This window comes from Taeniopygia guttata, chromosome 6 (genome assembly GCF_048771995.1).
Source record: "Taeniopygia guttata chromosome 6, bTaeGut7.mat, whole genome shotgun sequence".
Taxonomy (NCBI): domain Eukaryota; kingdom Metazoa; phylum Chordata; class Aves; order Passeriformes; family Estrildidae; genus Taeniopygia; species Taeniopygia guttata.
Window position 1 is genome coordinate 23,209,597 of NC_133031.1, and position 13,212 is coordinate 23,222,808.

At 62.4% G+C, this 13,212-nt stretch overlaps 3 protein-coding genes across 4 annotated transcripts; all 3 read right to left on the reverse strand.

The window, feature by feature from the left end:
* Positions 1-72: 72 nt before the first annotated feature.
* HOGA1 (4-hydroxy-2-oxoglutarate aldolase 1) lies at positions 73-3,949 on the reverse strand. Of its 2 annotated transcripts, XM_030276230.4 has the most exons (8): positions 3,062-3,949; positions 2,060-2,188; positions 1,845-1,972; positions 1,599-1,733; positions 1,330-1,426; positions 1,062-1,195; positions 300-483; positions 73-203 (listed from the first exon to the last, which is right to left on the reverse strand). In XM_030276230.4, the coding sequence occupies exons 1-7, from the start codon at positions 3,288-3,290 to the stop codon at positions 334-336; spliced, it is 1,002 nt and encodes a 333-aa protein (XP_030132090.4). In that variant the 5' UTR covers positions 3,291-3,949; the 3' UTR covers positions 73-203; positions 300-333. The 2 variants fall into 2 exon arrangements, with proteins under 2 accessions (XP_030132090.4, XP_072787279.1); XM_072931178.1 differs by lacking the exon at positions 300-483.
* A 138-nt stretch (positions 3,950-4,087) lies between these two features.
* On the reverse strand, positions 4,088-6,685 carry ANKRD2 (ankyrin repeat domain 2). The gene is made up of 9 exons (XM_030276229.4): positions 6,602-6,685; positions 6,104-6,217; positions 5,862-6,023; positions 5,570-5,677; positions 5,292-5,390; positions 4,965-5,063; positions 4,738-4,836; positions 4,374-4,472; positions 4,088-4,284 (listed from the first exon to the last, which is right to left on the reverse strand). Exons 1-9 carry the CDS (start codon positions 6,668-6,670, stop codon positions 4,180-4,182), a joined length of 954 nt encoding a protein of 317 aa, XP_030132089.4. The 5' UTR covers positions 6,671-6,685; the 3' UTR covers positions 4,088-4,179.
* Positions 6,686-8,000: 1,315 nt separating this feature from the next.
* Positions 8,001-13,191, reverse strand: UBTD1 (ubiquitin domain containing 1). The gene is made up of 3 exons (XM_002194634.5): positions 13,030-13,191; positions 9,056-9,283; positions 8,001-8,829 (listed from the first exon to the last, which is right to left on the reverse strand). Exons 1-3 carry the CDS (start codon positions 13,097-13,099, stop codon positions 8,444-8,446), a joined length of 684 nt encoding a protein of 227 aa, XP_002194670.2. The 5' UTR covers positions 13,100-13,191; the 3' UTR covers positions 8,001-8,443.
* Positions 13,192-13,212: the final 21 nt, after the last annotated feature.

The following is a 13,212-nucleotide window of genomic DNA, read 5'->3' on the forward strand; positions in this document are numbered from 1 at the left end:
ACCCGTGCCATGTCTTTTTTGCTGGGAGCAGGGATGGCGTGAGGGCCTTGCATAGGCAGGACTGCAGACACAAAGAGGAGACTGCAGGTTTATTCATGGCACAAGGATCCACCCCTTCCAGGTGAAGACAGGTCCTTGGGGGCTGGCAGGGATGCAGGCTGGCCTGGGATCGCCCTCCTCTACCCAGTCTGCCCAGTGCAGCCCTGTCCAACAGGAAAGAGGAACATGGCTGGCCTCTCCTGGCCACCTCCCAGCATCCCCAGAATGCCCCCAGTTCCCGGGGTCCCTGACTCCTGTACCTTCCCAGCGTGGGAAGGGGCAGATGGAGACACCTCACAACCAGCCATTGGCACTGAAGGTGCTCCGTAATTCTTCAACCTGGGCAGGGCTCAGAGGGGCCAGGGGTGCACGGCAGGGACCTCCATAGTAGCCAAACCACTCCATGGCCTTCTTCAGCCCCGGGATCCCAAACCGGCGGGTGACCTGTGGGAGGGAGGGCATGGAGGCTTTCTGGTTCCCATGGGCCAGCATGTTCTCTGGGCTCTGCTGTGCAGCCCTTGCTCCTTTGCTTGCCATCACTCCTCTCTTCCCCTGGTGGGGCTGCAAGGCTGACAGGGTGTGAGGTGGCTGCAGCACCCCATGAGGTGCCCACTGTGGGGTAGGGGTGCAGAGCACACCCGCAGAGAGCTCTACACAGGAGCTCTGTGGCACGCTGGGCTCTGCAGCAGGGACAAGCCACTCCATAGTGGGATCAGGGTCCCAGGAAGCTGTTCACCAGCTCCTCTTCCACACACACTGCTGCCTATAAATAGCCAGCAAGGCTCTCACAGAGGGTCATGCAGTGTCCGGTGCCAGTGGACAAGCTGTTCCTTAACGTGACAGGGCAGGCACTTCCCACCTTCTCACCTCCAGCCTGTCTTGGCTTGCTGGCCAAGGTGCTGTGCCATCCTGTCCCCTTGAACCACCCCTCCACTCCCTTCAGCCCAAGGGACTTCCATTCTTTGCCTCTGTCATGGCTGGCACCTCCTCCCCTCAGCATGCCAGGGGTTCTGCCTGCTCACCGCTGCGTTGGGCTCAATGAGGCGATGCTGCAGCTCACGGGCCTCCTGCCACTGGCCCGTGCGGCACAGGTGGTCCAGCTGACACAGTGGGTCACCCAGAACATTGGCGAGAGCACACACACCTCCAGAGGCACCTAGAGACACCAGGACACACTGGCAGCCAGCTCAGCATGCTGTGCCTAACCAGCACCGCCCAGTCTCTCACCTGCTTCCCCCTGCCAGTGTGCCCAGGCAGTGCCCCCAGCCAAGGATGGGCAGCTGCACTTACCCACAGCATAGCTCGCCAGCAGGAAGCCAGCTGATCCTGCCAGCACCTGGAAATCCTCCTGCCTTGTCTTGTGCACCATCAGCCCCATGCGGGTGATCTGGAGAGAGACATGCCGTGCCCTGGGGCAGGCATCACCCAGTCCCCCTTGCTGCAGGGTGCCTGCTGGCAGCCCTGGGGTCCAGGGAAAGGCTGCAAGTCCCAGTTCCCCCTTCCCAGCTTAGGTCCAGGTTTGGTGGTAAGCAGCCCTGGGAAAGTCCTGCCCCACTCACATCCCCACCACTGTCCTTGATCCCAATGATGTTCGGGTGCTGAGCCAAGGTGATGACAGCCTCCATGGGCAGGTCCAGGCCGGTGTTGGCAGGGACACTGTACAGCACCACAGGGATGGGGGATGCATCGCCAACCTGCAGGCAGCCAGGCAGATTTCAGCAGCTGAGGCGGGTTGGGGACACATTGGACGTGGGAAACGTGCTCCCCCAGCTGGGGTTGCTGGCAGGCACCTGGACATGGCTCACCTCTGTGTAATGATGGATCAGGGCAGCAGTGGTCATGGCCCCCCGGTAATAGCAGGGTGTCACAACCAGTGCCACGTCAGCCCCTGCCTCTGCCATGCTGACTGTCAGCTCGATGGTGGCCTGGGTGGCTGGGGAGGAGGCAAAGGGGTGAGGTGTGCTCCAGGGGGGACACATGGCCCCTGCACTGCCCCCACACTGCCCACACAGGCACTCACATTCGCAGCCCGAGCCAGCCAGCAGCAAGCGGTCCCTGGGCAGAGCGCGGCGCACGCAGCTCACCACCTCCACCTTCTCACAGGAGGCCAGGTATGGATACTCCCCGTTGGAGCCCAGCGCCACCAGCCCTGGAACACAAATGTGGGGAGGGCAGGGCTCAGGTACAGGAGAAGGTGCCAGGACTGTCAGGTATCCATATTACCCTCACTCCCCTCTTTGCTGCTGGCACCCAGGCTCCAGAGCCCAGAGTGTGCCCTCTCCTGCCTATGTCTTCTGGGGATCATCCTTGTGAGGCTGCAGCCTCTTCTGCAGCTCCTCTCCAATCTATCCATCCTTGGCAATCGACAGATACATATCCCAGGAATTTCAGAGAGTGTGCATGGGAGTGCATGGCATATGTTCAAGCTTGCAGCTATGTTTGGAGATGTCGCTGTCGAGGCAGGATGGGAATGAGAAGACTCTGATTTAGAAGGCTATGAGAGTAAAACTCCGATTTATTCAAAATAACACTGCTTTTTTATACAGAGCTTCGCAAAGGTTAAATCCATTGGTCCTAAAGTGAAAACAATCTACAACATTGGTTCAGAGTGCCTGACACACAGTGATAGAACTTAACTATAAACAGTGTGAGAACAAGAGAGATAAAGAATTATTTACATTCTTTTCTAGCTCTTTCCCAGGCTTTTGCCTGGCTAGAAACTTTCAATTTCTTTCTTTGACTGAATCTAAAACCCACATGGAGCAGGTGTGCAAGCCTGCAGATGTGTAGAGTGTGTGTGCAAGCACGTGCTGGCCTGTGGTGGGGGTGTGCAAGGACACACTGGTGTGCCTGCAGAGGCCCCAGGTGGGTGACCCGAGGTGTTGCCAGCCACGGAGCAAAGTCCAGCTAGAGGCTGAGCAGCCTTGGGAAGCTGGCAGGCAGCCTGCACGCTGCCACACAGCCCCTCTGGCAGGCAGGGAGCTGGGAGCGTGCAGGGAGAAGCACAGTGGGCAGCGCTTACCTCGGAAAGGGATGCTGGCGTAGCGGCGCAGGTTCCCCTCCAGCTGGGCATAGTCCACCTCCTGTGTGGCTGAGAAAGGGGTGGCGAGGGGGGGGAAGATGCCCCCAAGATTGAGTGAGGGCTCTGATCCCTGCGGGGTGCTGAGCCCCCGGCACTGCCTGGGGGCTGCCCGGTGCAGAGGTGCCAGGGCGGAGCGGAGGGACGAGGCGAGGCGGGTGATGAATGCCATGGCGGCTGGTGCTGCCTGGTGCGCTGCTTGCCTCGCCGAGGGGCTGTTAATGTTTGACGGGGCACGTGAGGGACCCGCAGCCCTGCTGGGCAGATGGCATGGGGGGTGGTACCAGACGAGCTCGGGATGTTCTTCCCCCCTCAGGAGATGGCTGCAAGGAGCTCAGCACCCCTCCAGGTGACCACGGCCATGACTTTCCCTTCGGCTTGCCAACCCTGGCAGCCTCGTCCAGGGCTGGGCTGCAAGGCCAGGGAGGGACCAGGCATTGCAAGCAGTCCCAGGGCTTTGGTCAGGGATTGCCTGATCCAGCTGTCAGTGTAAGGTCTCCTGTAAAGGGGTGAGTGTGAGCATTTCCATACAGGGAGCAGTGAGCACTGCACTCAGTATGTGTGCAAAGGGACCACGTGTCCCCTGGGGATGGCCGCAGCAGGAAAGGCAGAAGGACAAGAAGCCATCCAGCCCCACAGAATGACTGTCCAGCACGGATACAGCTGCTGCTCTCTGGCACAGCCCCAGCCTCCAGCACAACATGGACTCAGGTTGAGCTATCCTCCATGTATTTTTCCTCCCTGAGCTTGCCCAGGTAGGACTTTGTAGGACTGTGAGCAATCAGGGTGTCCTGCAGCAAGGAGTCCTGCCCTTGAACCACTTGGTGTCACCAGTACTTGAGTCCTAGTGATAGGAAGCAGGGCTCACCATGCTGCCAGATAACCCTGCTCCCAGGAAAACCCAACTTCCCCAGGCTCATCAACGCTGGTGCAGGCTGCCCAACCTCAGAGCCACCTGAAGCCAAATGCTGCTCTTTGCTGACTTTTATTGACACAGACAAGCCTTGTCTGGATCCTGCTCCTTGGAGCTGAGCCCAGCCCCTGGTCCCTGCCCGCTGCCATCATGCAGGGACCTCCATCTCCCCCTGCGGCTGCTCCTTGGTCTCCAGCGCCTGGCGTGTGTCCACCTGCCACTGCTGCACCAGGTCTGTCGGGGTCTTGCCAGCCTGCAAGAGTGGGCAGAGAGAGGCTGGGCACAGGCTGCTGCAACATGGTGGAGCAGCAAATGGCCTCAGTGCTGGCCCCACACGCTGACCTCATTCTTGGCCATCATGTCAGCCCCATAGAGGATCAGCGTTTTGATGATCTTGTAGCGACTGAGCCGTGTGGCATCATGCAGCGCTGTGTCACCTTCCTGTGAGAGACACAGCTTCACTGGAGATTGTGGTCCAGGGACAAGTGCCCGTCCCCAGCACTGCTCCTCAGTCCTCAGCACACCAATCTCCACACAAGAGGGACCGTTCCTATCCCAGACCTGGCTGTGGCTACAACCACACTGGGGCAGGGATGTGTGTGTCCAGATATGCCCTACCGTGGGTGCTGGAAGCCCTTGAAAGGGTCAACAAAGGGAGGGGCATCAGTGTTGCCCCCACTGATGCCTGCATGGCTGAAGCACTCACCCTGTCTGGGGCATTGATATCCACCCCGCAGTGGATGAGATGCTCCACAATGTCTAGGTGTCCAGTTCGGGTGGCCACGTGAAGAGGTGTGCTGAGCAGCTTGAGGGGGGATGAGATGGACATCAGGGGGGATCAGCACCCACACCTGCTAACCCAACAGAGGGTCAGCTCTGGTACTACAGGGTATGCCCCTGGCACAACCCTGTGACCTGCTCTGCCCTGCTCACCTTGTCCTTCACATTGAGGTCTGCCCCGCGGTCCTGCAGCAGTTTGACAGCATCCAGGTGCCCACCCCGGCAGGCCCAGTGCACAGCAGTGCAGTCCAGCTGGACATACAGTGTGGTGTCATGGTGGGGGACACCCCTGCCCTGTGCCTGTCCTCTGCCCCAGCAGGTCCCCGTGCTGGAGCTGAACTGGCAAAGCCCTGCCTGCAGCCACCTCCATTATGGGGACAGCACTGGGGACTGCAGGGTCCCCAGTGCTGCCGTAGTTCTGGCTGCAACACACCCAGATGCCCAGACCAGCATGCAGCTGGAAGCAGAATCCAGCCTCACCCGGTCCCTGAAGTCAACAGTGGCCCCACTGTCCAGGAGCTTCTGCAGGATTTCCATGTGTCCCTCCAGCGAGGAGCGGTGCAGGGCTGTGCGGTGGAACTGGCAGACAGGGTGGCACATTGGAGGATGGATGCATCCTTCCTTGCCCAGTCTGGTTGTACCTCCAGCCCTGTCCCAAGGGTCCCAGCCCTCACCCACAGGCATGGTGGGGCATGGCTGCAGGACTTGGTGGCATGCAATAGGCAGGGGGGACAACCAGTGGCTGCCAGGGATGCTACCTCATCACACGTGTCAGGAGAGCCACCGTCTGCCAGAAACTTCTCGATGACATGCATCTTGCCCTGGACAGCGGCTCGCAGGAAGGCCTCTGGCTCCACAGGACCCTCCTGGCAATGGCACAGGCTCAGGGCTGGGGCAGTAAGGGGTGCAGGAGAGGAGACAACATGGGGGCCTCCTGCCCCACTTCCCCAGGGAGGTCTCTGAGTGGCAGGGTGACCCGGGGGCTGGCCTGGGGGTGGTCCAGCCCCTATCCCAGCAGCCCCCTCCCACATCTTGGGACCCCTGACGTACAATCTCCAGGGGCTCAGGTGGTGCAGTAGGCTCAGGGGTGGCCGCCCGCTCTGCCCGGCGCTGCCGGCGCTGCTTGCGGAGCTCGATGAGCCGCTGGATGCTCCCCACGTCGATGATCTCCCGCCTCAGATCCACTGAGCTCCTCCGCACCTTCTCCTGGCCCTGGTGAGCACACACAGTGCCCTGCTTGACTTATCTGTGACCAGCCAGCCCTGGCCACCCTGCACCCCAACCCAACTCACCTTGATGGCCTCCAGGCCCCAGTTCCTGGGGCCACAGCGCTTCTCCTCCTCCAGCTCAGGTGTGTTCATCCGCTCCACAGCCGGCGGCTCCCGTGCACCATCCCTTTTGAGTTTCTGCACAGGCACAGCGGGTGCTGCACGGTCTTGTCTGGGCACAGAGCAGCCCCACTGCCCCCATGCTCAGCCTGCCGGGGAAGGTGGCTCTGGCCATGGCTCCACTCGCCGCTGAGGTCTGTGGGGTGCTTGGCAGCCCTTGGGCCTGCGCTTGCCTGCACACCCTGCTTGATAAGCTGGGCACCTGCTGGCTGCTGGCCCCCATGGGCCAGAGCTGCTGGATGAGGAACTTGGTCCCCCTGAGAGCCCTTGGACACCTTCATCAATCCCCCAGGATGGCAAGGTCGGTGCCAGCCTCCTCACATCTCAGTCCCTAAGGATGGACAGAGTACAATGGCGGCTCCTACTACAGCCCAGGAAGGTTCCCCTGCCCTATGGACTCACCTCCTCCTCTTCCTCCTCTGCCAGCTTCTGCTCAATGAGCTCCTTGGCCCGTTCCACATCCAGCTCCATGTCTGCCAGCAGTGCAGTCCTGTGCAGGATGTGTCCTTTTCTTCTTGCTGCCACAGGCAGGGAGTTCCCAGTCCTGGCTCCTGGTGCTGCCGACAGCTTTGCTGGCTGTGGGGCTTTATGCTGCTGCCCCTCTGTTCCACAGTCCAAGGGCACCAACAGCTGTGGCTGCTCCACATGACTGGGGCAGCTTTTCCATGAGCTCACCCTCCTGCTTTCTGGTGGCCCTGACTCACCTCTCCAGCCCCACACCCTCTTAAAGAGACCCCCCCCACACACACACCCTGGGTTGACCAGGACATCTGTGCTTGTTATGGGGTGCTGCGGTGTGCAGAACCTGTGACAGCCAGTCAAGATAGGCTCAGCAGAACAGGGACATGATCCAGGGTCATCCCATAGGCACGGCACCTATGCCTGTGCCACCCACACTGGGGCAAGCAAGGTGCCCTCATGGCTCCCATGACCCCATCTCTGTCCAACCAGATGCTGCCAGCTGTTCCCTGGCACCTTGGGCAGGGTGGGGGCCTGGGGGGGCATGCCCACCCCAAAGGGAGGCAATAGGTCCTCTCGAGTCTCTCAGCCAGCAGCAGGCAGCATGGGATGCCAGGAGTCATGGCCCCTCTGTGCTGCTTTAGAGGATGACCTCAGGTGTGGAACACTCTGAGCAGCCCTGCCAGGGTCCCCGAGGCTGCCTGGCCTCCCCCACAGCACATGGCAGCCTGGCAGCAGGACACTGGCCTCACGTGGGGCCAACAGGCAGAGCCGGCAGCTATTCCCGGCAGCAGGAACATTGTTCAACCCTCCTGAGAACTCCCCCCTTATAAGATGAGGCCAACACTGCCTTGTGCTGGGACAGTTAATGCTCTGGGCACCACCCACCAGCACAGAATCTGGGGGAGGGACAGACAGCTACACGTCACTGTTACCCTCCTGGGCACTTCCCAGGGCCATCCTTGGGTGCCTTGTCCCATGGTGCGACAGCTCCCACAGCAGAAAGACACTATTTTCACCAGGGCAGGCCATGGCGGCCATGAAGGCAGTCTTGGAACTGTTCCCCTCCATGGACTGTCCCACCTAGCACAAGGGCAGACACAAGCTTATACCTCCAGAGGGGAGGCACCAGGAAACAGAGGTGGTGACCCCACACTAAGAAGCAGCTGGGATGACAATGGGACAACGCAGGGGAAGGGTCCTGGCAAGCAAACAGCCAGGGCTGTCAGGACAGGGTCAGGGTAGCACTAGGGAGCAGAGCCAGGGTGTCCAGGCTACCCTTGACCACCCTGTGCCCCTTCTGACATGGGAGCAGATACAAAACAGGCACAGGGACCTCCTGTGGCTATGGGCCAGCCCCCTCCAGCCTGTCCCCAAGGCCAGAGGAAGGATGAAAAGGCTTTATTGATAAATACAGACTATGTACAGAGGGGAGACATCTCCACCCAGCCCAGCACCCCACGAGTCTCCTGGCCAGGGGGAAGCCAGAGCCCAGTGGGTCACAGCCTCTCCCTGCCGGCACTGCCTGGCAGAGGAGCCCCAGCCCCAGAGACATTTGGTCTCAAAACTCCTTCAGCAAACACGGCGCCTGCCCGTGTCCCCAGCCAAGGGGAGCCACCATGGTGGCACAGCCCCATGCAGACTTTCCTGGGGGGTCACCTGTGTGGCAGCCTCAGGGGGGGAGCAGATGCAGCTCCAGATGGGCCAGAACAGAACACAGGGAATGCCCAGAGGTGCCACTGTCCTCAGCCCCCTGCCCTCTCCCCTCAACCAGTAGGGGGTGGCTCAGTTCCTGGGTGGAAGGGGCTGGTTGACAATCACTTGCACAACAAAATCCTTCTGGATCTTGGTCTCCTGCAGTCGTGTGCGGTCAGTGAGCAGCTTGCCTGAGAAGAACCATCGCTGCCAGGCCAGGTCAATGCCCTCCTGCGCCTGCAGCTGCTTCTTCAGCTGCCCGATGGTGTCACTCATGCTGGCGCTGAGCCGCAGGTCCTTGCCGGTGGAGAGGCGCACCTTGAGGGTGAACTCCCGCCGGGCATTGGGCGGGGGCTCCGCCGGCTCCACCGCCTCCTCCTCGCTGCGCTCCAGGATCAGGTTGACGGGGGGTGCAAGGCAGTAGACAGGCAGCTGGTACCGGTTGCCCAGCTCATCATAGCACTCCGTCAGGGACCCTAGGGACAGCACGACAAGATGATAAGGCTGGGCATCCCCATGGACCACTCAAATGGGGACAGGGCCACCTCAAGCAGCGTGGCACAGCCTGCCTTACTCCCCCTGGCTGGACTGAGCTCTGGATGGCAGGTGGGAGCCCCTTTCTACTCCAGCCTGGGACCCCCAAGCGCCCAATATAGGGCACTCAGCACACAGCCCACGCAAACCCCCAGTGCTGACCCTCACCATGGGGCAGGGTGATGCTGGCTCCATCGAGGATGGCCTGGGCCAGGCTGTGGTCATTGGCTTCTACAGCATAGGCAGCTGCCTTCAGGGCATCCCAGATCTCCTTGCGGCCTTCAAAGGCTGGTGCCGTGTCCCAGAACTCGTCCCGCTTGCTGCGCAGCTGCCCGTCTGTCATGGGGTAGTCACTCTTCCACTTGGGACACTCCTTCTTCAGGGGCTCATTGCGCCCTGCAGAGGGGGGATATTCAGCCAAAGGACAGGGTTTTCCTTCAGGTCCTGAATCCCTCACCTCCCCATAACCACAGGTTCTTCCTGGGAACCTCCTGCACCCCAGCAAGGGTCTGAGGGATCACCCTGTCCAGTGAACAACAGCCCCCAGTGTAGCCAGGGGTAACGGGGCTAAAGCAAGCCTGGCCCAAGATCCCACTGGCCCCACAGCAGTTGCTCCCCCAAGTGACACCCTTTGCCCCCAGAGGGGACAAGGGCTCTTGCTTCCTTATTTGTGGGACCAGCCACTGCCCCGTAGGGTGGCCACAGGGCCTCGGGGCCCTTTGAGGTAGAGCAGTATTTATAGCTTGGGGAATTAGCCAGGAAATAAGCTGGTGAGTTGGAGTGAGAAGGGGATTACAAAGGCTGAGCTGCAGCAAAGCAGGGTCAGGACTTCACTGTCCCCTATGCCCACCCTGGGATGACAGGGACCAGCTGCAGGCAAGACAGCATCCCAGGCATCAGGGGGACAGAGGGCATCGCTGCCAGACTGCAGGTGCCCCAGCAACGAGCTGAACTGAACTGGCTCTCCATGAAACAGCCCCTAGCCACATCCCCACAGACCTTCAGCAGCCAGCATTGCCCAGGGGTCTGAGGCACCCCAGTGCCAGTCCCAGAGCATCATGCCCTCACTACGCTGGGCTGTGGCCCTGTGGGAACAGCCCCATCCCATCAGTCCCACAGCCAGGCCGGACACGTGGGACAGGAAGGAGTTGTTGTCACTCCCAGCTGAGCTGGGGACAATGAATGATAACAGCTCCTTCCTGTCACCCCCCTCCCTGAGCTGGCCCGGCAGCGCCCCTCCTGTGGGGACAGGATGAGGGGAAAGTGAGGCTCCAGCTGGGCACGAAGATGCCTGTGCCCACACAGCGACCTGCCAGGCAAGGTGATGCCACACGCCCACTGGAGACAGCCACCACCGGCAGCTGTGGGCTGAGCCAAGGTCCCCAGGCAGCTGCTCCTGAGCAAGTGTGCGGTGACACAGAGCACTACATGACCTTTTAGATTGTACCGACCCTGCCTCACCCGAACCAAGACCACTGGAGCCAGCACAGCATCTGCTTCCCAGCAAGCACCCACCTCAGGGTGTGCCCAAGGGGCACAGGTGCTCAGCTACCCCAGGGCTGGGCACCAAGCATCCCTGGCAGGCAGCATCCATCCTGCCCACACCCCTGGAGGAGCAAGGGCAGCCGACTGCAGCCAGTGCTGCCGATTCAGCAGTCACGGTGCTGGGCCAGAGGGATTTGCAGCACCACAGGACACGGCAAGGTCAGAGGCAACACCTGCCCCAGGAGGGCAGCGGAGAAGTGTCCACAGCCAGCCTGAAGGACACGTCTGGGATCATGTCCCTACACGGCTATGGCCACCAGGCTGGGGCACACGTTCTCACAGGCAGGACTCCTGGCCAGCACTGCCAGTCAGCACCATTCTCCCAGCTCTGCTTGTAACAAAGGGAAGAGGCTGGCCCAGGAAAGGAGCTGTGGGGGTCGGCTGTGGCAGGGACCGGCTGTGGCTGCCTCGTGTGTACAGACATAACCAGCAGCCTTGCCCAGGTAGGCAGGGGCTTAAGCCTAGTCTATTTATTGCTACCGCCCTGCTGGGCCTGCACCTTCTAATCACCTCCTGGTGCTCTATTCCTAGCCCCTTGTGCAACTCTCCACAGCAGCACCACCAGACAGGTCCATCCGCTCGCTCTGCCCGGACTCGAGCCAACAGGATCTGGCTGGCAGCCTGCTGCCTCCTGCCCTGTGCCTGCAGCTCCCTGCCTGTGGCTCAGCACCCTGCAGTGCCCTCGTGAGGGACCCCCGGGCAGAAGAATGTGACCCAAAGGCTTCCCTACCCTGGGCCTGCTCCCTGCCTGCAGGAGCCTTAGGCAGCCTCAGATGACAGGTCCTGGAGGCCCCAGAGAAGATGTCAGCCAGAAGGCACACACCACTGCTTCCAGCAGTGCTGGCTGGTCCACTCCCGAGTCAGGCAGGGCTGGGATGCTGTGTGCCGCGGGCATGCCCAGCTCCTGCTGTGGTAAGCTGGCCACCCCAGGGACAATGCTGTCACCTGCTTCCGGGAGTCCTTGAAGGACCCCTCCACAGGAGGTCACAACAAGCCCCAGCCAGAGCAGGAGCTGGCCAGGAAGGTGGGATGCTTAGCAGAGTCTCTGAGGCAGCAGAGGTGGGCAGGCAGAGCCCCCATCCCTGCTGATGGTAGGTCCTTGTGTACTGGGACCTGCTGGCCCAGAGCAGTGTCCCCATACTGCTGGTAAGAGCAGCTGTAGCCTTGCTTCACCCCCACCACTTGCTGAGCAGCTCCCATGGGCTGGTGGAACCATGCAAGCAAAGGCAGGAAGCAGCCAGGGCACCTGGCACAAGGGACAGCCCTGCTCTGCCAGGAAGGGACATACTGGAAGAAAGCATGTCAGTGACTGACAGCAGTATACCAGGAAGGGACCATGACCCATCCCAGGAGAGCAAGTGGGGATGGAGACACAGGCTCTGCAGCCAGCTGTTGCCTGGCACGGGAGGGGATCACACAGATCCAGATGTTGGGATCTCACCCCATCCCCCATCACAGCAGCCTGAGCTACAAGGCAATGGCCCCACATTCCACCAAGCTGAGGGAACAGCCAGCCAGGAACCCCAGGCCTCACCCATACCCGCAAAAAGGCACTGCTGGGGGACAAAGTGTGTCGGGTTGGGGGGGGCCATCACCCCAGTACATCCCAGCACGGCATCCCCGGGGCAGGCTGGCACACCCGGAGCCCCACGCAGCGGGGGCGGCTGCCCACGGCACGGGCACAGCCCGGCCCAGCAGCCCCGGCACCCTGCACGTGCTGCCGGAGCGGCGGGCAGCGTCCCACGGAAAACGCCCTTCCCTCCCTCCCGCATCCCAGCTGCGGGCGAGGGCCGGGGCGTCCCGTCCCGGGCACACGCTTCCTGCCCCTCCTCTCCGCCGCCCACTACCGCTCTGCCATAAACACGGTAATTACCGGCTGCGACGGCACCGGCGGGGAGGCGGCAAAGGAAAGGCGTGATTCATCCTACCAGCCCACGGCTTCTCCGCCGAAAGTCCACCGTACCCATCCCCGCGGCCTCCGGGACCCTCCGGCACGGCATCACGGGGAAGCGCCTCACGGCAGCCGGGTGTTCGGCTGCCGGTAACTCCGGGAGCCGCGGGGCTGCACCGGCCCCGCCGCTGCTCCCAGACCGGCACAGCAGCTCCCGAAGCCCCGGGGCAGCGCGGCCGCGGTGGCGCCCGCCGGCAGCAGCCGGGAGTACGGGACAGCACGGACCGCGGGCAGGCAGGACCCGCCGTGCCGGGCGGGGGACGCTGCCGAGCCCAGACCGGGGCAGCCGCCACCCTGCCGTCCTCCCGGGACAGCACTTCCCGGGAGAACCGGGAACAGGCAGGGCTCGGCTGGGCGGGCTGCGCACCCCAGCCCTGACCCCGCAAAGCCTCCGGGGCGCCGGGACGGGAGCCGCGGTTCCCGTCCGCTTCCGAGGCCGCGCACCGAACCGGGATCCCCGGCGTCCGAAACCCCGAGGGCACAGAGCGGCTCCCGGGGTTGTGCGAGGGAGAAGTTGTTCCGTGGCGAGCTGCACCTCTCCGGTGCCCACGTTCCCCCGGCACCACCCCCAGGGGGACACAGGACCCTCCCCCCGCCCCAGCGCCCGCGATCGCGGGGGTGCCCAGCCCGCAGGACCCCCGCTCACCTGCTCGCTTGCGGGTGTTGCCGCCGGCGGCGGGCCGCTCCCGGCGCTGCCGCCCCACGCAGCCGCCCATGGCGGGGCCGACCGGCGGCGCTCGGCATCGGGGCCGCGCCGGCTCCGCGCTGCGCCCGCCCGTGCGCGCGGGGCCCGCTGTGCGCGCGGGGCCGCCCCGCCCCCGGGCGCACG